The sequence below is a fragment of the Prunus mume genome, linkage group LG2, assembly GCF_029339155.1.
Source record: "Prunus mume cultivar Tortuosa linkage group LG2, ASM2933915v1, whole genome shotgun sequence".
Classification (NCBI taxonomy): Eukaryota; Viridiplantae; Streptophyta; class Magnoliopsida; order Rosales; family Rosaceae; genus Prunus; species Prunus mume.
The window spans coordinates 13187118-13193237 of record NC_142699.1 but is presented as its reverse complement, the minus strand read 5'-3'; the positions used below and the strand labels follow the sequence as shown (position 1 = coordinate 13193237).

At 35.3% G+C, this 6120-nt stretch overlaps 1 protein-coding gene across 1 annotated transcript; it reads right to left on the bottom strand.

Moving 5' to 3' along the window:
* Positions 1-360: 360 nt before the first annotated feature.
* Positions 361-3023, bottom strand: LOC103320576 (IQ domain-containing protein IQM1). Its single transcript, XM_008222275.3, has 8 exons — positions 2380-3023; positions 2163-2277; positions 1996-2061; positions 1820-1908; positions 1609-1696; positions 1272-1502; positions 1082-1183; positions 361-1004 (listed from the first exon to the last, which is right to left on the bottom strand). Exons 1-8 carry the CDS (start codon positions 2769-2771, stop codon positions 600-602), a joined length of 1488 nt encoding a protein of 495 aa, XP_008220497.2. The 5' UTR covers positions 2772-3023; the 3' UTR covers positions 361-599.
* Between the last annotated feature and the right edge of the window lie 3097 nt (positions 3024-6120).

The window sequence follows — 6120 nt, the reverse complement described above, 5'->3', positions numbered from 1 at the left end:
GAACAATCTTGTCTCTCTGACTCTGCTTCCTTTCCTACCAAGGTTTCAAAATTCCAATTTCTTTTCCTATTCTATCATTAAATTACTCAACTTTCAGAAAAAGGACTTTTCTTTCCTTTTATTCTAAAGAAATTTTACATTGGATTCCTTCTTTTCTGTTTTTCTATCTAGTTTAGTTTTCTGTTTGGTTGGTAAGTAAATTCCTTTTTCTATCTGTTTTGGAATGAATTCACTGATTCATTTATGATCATCTGCTACCTAATGCTTTGCCTTTTACTATGCAAGTAATGCTAGCACTTCCACTGTCATTCAATGATGCCTTGCTTGCATTGCACTGTATAAAACTCAGAGAAAGAGAACTGAGACAACTGTTTTCACATCATTCATAACGCAGTGAATTCAAAGAGCATTTTTCCAACTTACAAATAAAAAATAAAAATAAAAGAATAAACAAATTTGGCCCTTTTAAAGGACCTTCTCATTATCACCCCTAGTTGTAGGCTTGTAGCCTGCCATTACACTCTCTCTGATTTACCCCTTTAAAGCCAAAAGAAGAAAGAATAAGTACCCTACTTGTAGTTGTTGAGAAGGCCAGGTGTCTAATTGGCAGTTGGAACAGGTACCCTTGGGCTAGGAAGACCCATGTAGGCAAGCCTAGGAGAGACCCGGATTTTCGGGCTTGGTCTAGGTGAAGGGATTGGAGCACCACTGCCATGGTGGCCCAGTAAGACCTTTGGTGAAAGGTTGACTTGTTCAAGTGCCATAAATTGTAGGTTTGCTGGATAGTCCCTTACACAGCCAATTCGTGGACCAAGCCCACTGGTCCACTTGCAAGACAAAGGCCTGGACAGGTCAAAGGCTGGTGCTTCTGCATTGGACCCCATGCTCTCATGTTGTTGTGTGATTTGATTTGGGTCATTGGTTATAGGCCCATTCAATTCTGTCTTAGACAAATCATCATAAGGAGCTTTGTAGGATGCTTTGTCATCATCTGTTGCACACATCTGTAAACAAAAAAAGAATTAGCTGTTTTGATCTCCTTGTCAACAGAATTAGCTTAATGTAATTAATTTCTAATTACCTTCACATTGGTTAGGTCTACATGGTGCTCCTCCAAGAAGCTGATGAATTCCTTGAAATTGTCCTCAGTTGGGAGATAGTGGCCACTGTAAGGCCATATAGCCTGAAGAAGCAAAAGATAATTAATCAGATTTAATTAGCTTAAATATTTAAAACAAACACCAGTATGCATGATATGTACTAGAGTGTACCTCAAGAACACCATTGTGGGCAACCAATCTTCCAGCTGCAGTTGTAGCCCCTCCAGATAGAAAACTTGAGTGCTGGAAAGAGCCTTTTCTTTTCTGCCCAACATATAAAGCTCTTGATGTGCTCAGCACAAAAATCCACTTTGAACCTTCAACTGTTTCAACAGGCATCCCAGATGGCTTGTGGACCAGCCTTCCATTCTCCATAATCACTTCATATGCATCCCTCTCTTTCTGCAACATCAGTAATTGCTTTAATTTATAATTATGTGTGCCAATGCATGCAATTTCACGTGACCGTATTCCAGTACTTTACCAAACTATAATTAAAGGTAGTTACCGGTCCAAGATATTTGATGCACTGACGTTGTAAAACAGTTCGCGGGCACTTCTTGAGGTTTGTGTCTTTACCATCACCAACATCCAACCTGAAGTTCCATGGGAGAAGTAAAAAGTTAATATGATATTATTGTTACTGATAGATAGCAGAAGAATGAGCCAAGATAATAAGATCTTATATAAAAACTGTAGCAAGTCTCTGAATTATTTACCAGTAGAAGAAAGGTTGGATGCTCCTGCAATCAGACCAGACATCATGGTAGAATTGCAAATTGTGTCCATACCGATGGCGTGGATCAATCTGTTCAAAAAAGAGGAATTTTTTAGCAATGATTAAAAATGGTACTTATGTGACAAAAATGAGTGAATTACAAGTTCATAAACTCACAGCTTCAAGCCAGTGCTGCAGAGCAAGTTTCTGAGCCTTCTCATCCTTGCACAAACCCTTCCCTACCTACAAACACAAATTACGTTTTTCTCTTTTCTGTTAATTTGGAATTCATTATACATAAAACACATCTCATCATTAATATAATTTTCATATTATCAAAGCACCTTGGCAGCCCTTGTCCTAGCCCGTGCCCACCGTGACTCGGCGCTCTCATGTTTCTCAGTGTTGTAAAAGGACACAGAGCTTCGTTTCAGAGCTGCAAAGTCTAAGGCCTGCCACCTACAGAAATTGAACAAACACAAGAAACAAAGGATTAATTGAACGCCAAGCAAGCAAGAAACAAAAGGGTAGCAAAATCTCACGTAGTTTTTAGCTACAAACCATAGTTCCTCAACCACAACAGCACAATCTGCAAGGTTACGCCTGGTCCTGTAACTCTTATACACTTTCTGCAGCCTGGTTGCTGCAGCATCAAGCTCACTAACTGGCTTTGGAGAAAAATATACCATTGGATCAGGAAGCACAATTGTAGGTTTGTTTATCTGCAACTTCTCACAATTTCTTCCAACCAAAGAGGTTGAACCAGATTTCTCAGAAGTTTGGTCAGATGCTTCAAGTTTTGGTTCTGTGAATTCCCAATTTTTGAAGCTTATTGACCTTTGCAAACTCATTTTATCAGACCCAATAGACCTGTTTTGAGTTTCTGATTCTTCCCTACATGTTCCCAAGTCTACCTCCCCTTGTTTTCTTTCAAAGCTAATGGACCTCACCATGACTGTTTCTCTGATTCTCTCAAGTCAACCAATTGCTCTGTAAGTCTTGAGAGTTTGAAGACTCTGAAAGTGTACAAAATCACACATATTGGCTGACTAGTTCCTCTCTTTATATACACTATCACAAGTGGCTGTACGTGTTTGAAAAATCAAACATGGAGGTTCAAGGAAGTTAAGGAGAAAGATTGAAGAAGTTTACTGGCCCTGCTTTTAGACTGGAAGAACCTGTAAATTTTCAGACCAGATTATTAGGCCTTTTTTGGGTTGTTAGAACTTAAACTCGTGGAGCTTTGACTCGTTGACTTTTGTATTCTTTCTTAAATCAATTTATTTTTGTCGGCAGAGCTCAGCAATAATATTAACAATTGTGGGTTAGCATAATTTGCATAAACTTATATGACATTTGTATCGGAGCTAGGGTGAGCATTAATTCGGCCGAACCGATTAAACCGATTTATTCAATCTGTAATTACCGGTTTGTGTTAATCTATGACAGAAACTAGAGGCTGCTTAATTAAGGGGGGGTGTATTCAATTAGGATTATAAAGCGTTTAATTTTTTAAAAAAAATTTGGGTGTATTGAATTTGGATTTATACAAACTTTAAAAGAGGTTTTACAAGTCTGACCCTCCATTTGGATGAGGGAAAATAACTCAGAATTTAGCTAAAAGTCAGGAATTTAAGAGGAGAAATTGACAATTCCTGCAATATAAGTGCGAAATTTATTAAATGACGCGCAAGAAAACTCATGGAAATAGAGACATCAAATTTTCGAGTTTAATTTCCACAAAAATAGGCATTATTTCACAATTTCCATAGTGCGGGAATTCATATTTTCTAGTGTGCCAAAACTTACATAAAAAAAACAAAGCCAAACTTTTCATTTTAAAAAAAAGGCGCCAAAATTCATTTCACAATTATTGTTTGTACAATGATCCTTTTTATGGTTAAGCTAGTACAATGGTATTATGATAATTTTTGTGTTAAAGAGCCTTCACATGATTGGAATGAAGAAATGTGATATTATTTGAACCATATGTACAATGGAAAAGAAGTTGATTGTATTGATCAATTCCAAATTAGCAAAAGTGCATTAAAAAAGTTACGTAGAATTTTAGAAGAAAATGGTGGGTTGGTTCGAACAAGAAATATTTCAATTGAAGAATCTGTAGCAATATTTTTGAAAATAATTGCTCACAACTTGAAATACAGAGTCATTGGTTTTGACTATTACCTTTCAATTGAAACAATTAGTTCAGCAATTTAACAGAGTTTTATATGCAATGATGAGAATTAGTGAATAATACGTAAAATTCCAGTCAAGTACTATTAGGACTTCCGAAAGAAGCAAATGGCATGGATTGAGGTACTTATATAACTAAAAATAAATAAATATATATATTTTTCAATTAGTTATCTTAAGTTTCATACTTATACTGTTTTATATTTCATGTTTAGAATTAGGGCTATGCTCGATTTGGGTTGGTTCGGTTTTGGGCTCAACCGGACACCGAATGTAGGTTTGGTTTGGCTATTTTGAAAACCGAAACCAAACCATAATTGATGAAAACCGACCATTTCAGATTAACCGGACTTGGTGGTTTGGTTTGGTTTGGTTTGGTTTCAGTTTTTTGGCTCTTAGAGAGAGAGAGAGAAGAAATAAAAGCAATGGAGATGAGAAGAAGAAAAAAAGAGAGGGGAGATGGAGAAGAAGAAGAAGAGGAGGAGAAAAAGAAAAGAGAGATAAGAAGAAGAAGAAGAATGAAAAAAAGAAGAAGAGGGAGTGAAGACAAATATAAGAAGAATGAGAAGAAAAAAGAAAGAAAGAGAGAGACTGATAAAGACAAGACAAACGGAGAGATTGAGAGAGAAGAAAAAGAAAAGATTGAAACTATGTATTATATATCTATATATACATATATTTCTTATAATAATATTATATATAATATTTTTTAATATCTTCGGTTTGGTTTAGTTAAACCGTGATTTTGAATATTGCAAACCGTACACTAAACCATATATTTCGGTTTGGTTATTTAGAATTGTCTTGGGGCATTTGATGGAACTCACATTCCGGTAACAGTGTATGCGGAAGAAAGACCAAGATATCGAAATGTTTAATTTTTGTCATTTACAATTTACATGAACTATCCAAACATTAAAATTTTGAATTATGTCATTTACAAAATTCAACATATATAGATCTAAACACTGAAATCTTTAATTGGCAGACATTGAAATGACGGAAATCTAAATTTCGTCATTTTAGAATTCTGTTCGTCTGGATGAGGAAATTTAAAAGTACAAAGGATTTCATAAATGACGGAATTTAAAATGACGAAAATTAAAGTTCTAGAATTTGTAAAGTTTCTTGTTTGGGTGACTGATTTAAAACACGGAATTTAACCTTTATTTGTAAAGTTATCTTTTTTTTAAAAAAAAAAAACTCAATCTCTCTTGGAATTTTAGAAATGACGACTTTTAGATAGAATTTAAACTTGAGATTTATGATATCCAAATTCCATGTTTTTTTCCATGCGGAATTTCTAAATTTCTATGTTTTTTTTATCCAAACAACGGAATTGGTTCATGTCAATTTAGAAATTCTGAGTTTTGTCAAAATCCCAAGTTTATTTCCCTCATCCAAAGGCACTAACGTAATTTGCAATTCTTTCATCCAAACGGAGCATGAGTGTATTCAATTCGGACTTATATGAACTTTTAAAAAGTTCATTCAAATATGAGTGTATTCAATTAAGATTATAAAAAAGTTGAATCAAATCTAGGTGTATTTGAAAGGTCATATATTTGAAAGGATTTCATTAAGTGATAAATTTTCGTAGGTTTTAAGAGGAGAGCTATAAATAACAAAGACCGTAATAAATCCAACCTCCCCCACAAGTATTTTCGTTTGATGTTTTTCTCGCTTTTCTATTTTGTTTCGTTGGGTGAAATTTTTTGTTGTAAAATTCAGACTGCATGGTCAACATCCCTAGTGCTAGCTTAATGTACATTAACTCTGGTTAGTTCGATCCACAGGAACAAAACAAAGCCCTCCAAAATTCCAACTACTAGCTTTCTGCCAAAAAAAGAATAAAAGCAAAAAAAATTCTATTTACAAGCTCTACTTGAAGTCTTTAAGGCATTAATTGATCAACTTGCAAGACCAACAATTAAAATCAGCCTGTTTGGCATGAAGGTGTCATCTCTGTCCACCACACAAGTTTACAGAAAGAAAAAGAAAAGGACTTGGATTAGCTCGCCCTCCGCTGGATAGCCCGGATATGAATTCTGTGCCGCTTCTGTTGCAGTCAACCACCAGCCTTTACAAAAGTAGCTTGTGCCATAA

Coding starts and splice junctions, on each gene's coding strand:
- LOC103320576 (XM_008222275.3), bottom strand. CDS start 2,771: ATGGTGAGGTCCATTAGCTTTGAAAGAAAACAAGGGGAGGTAGACTTG. Junction 1,909..1,995: donor TGCAGCACTGGCTTGAAGCT/GTGAGTTTATGA, acceptor TTTTTTGAACAG/ATTGATCCACGCCATCGGTA. Junction 1,184..1,271: donor CCCACAATGGTGTTCTTGAG/GTACACTCTAGT, acceptor TTGCTTCTTCAG/GCTATATGGCCTTACAGTGG.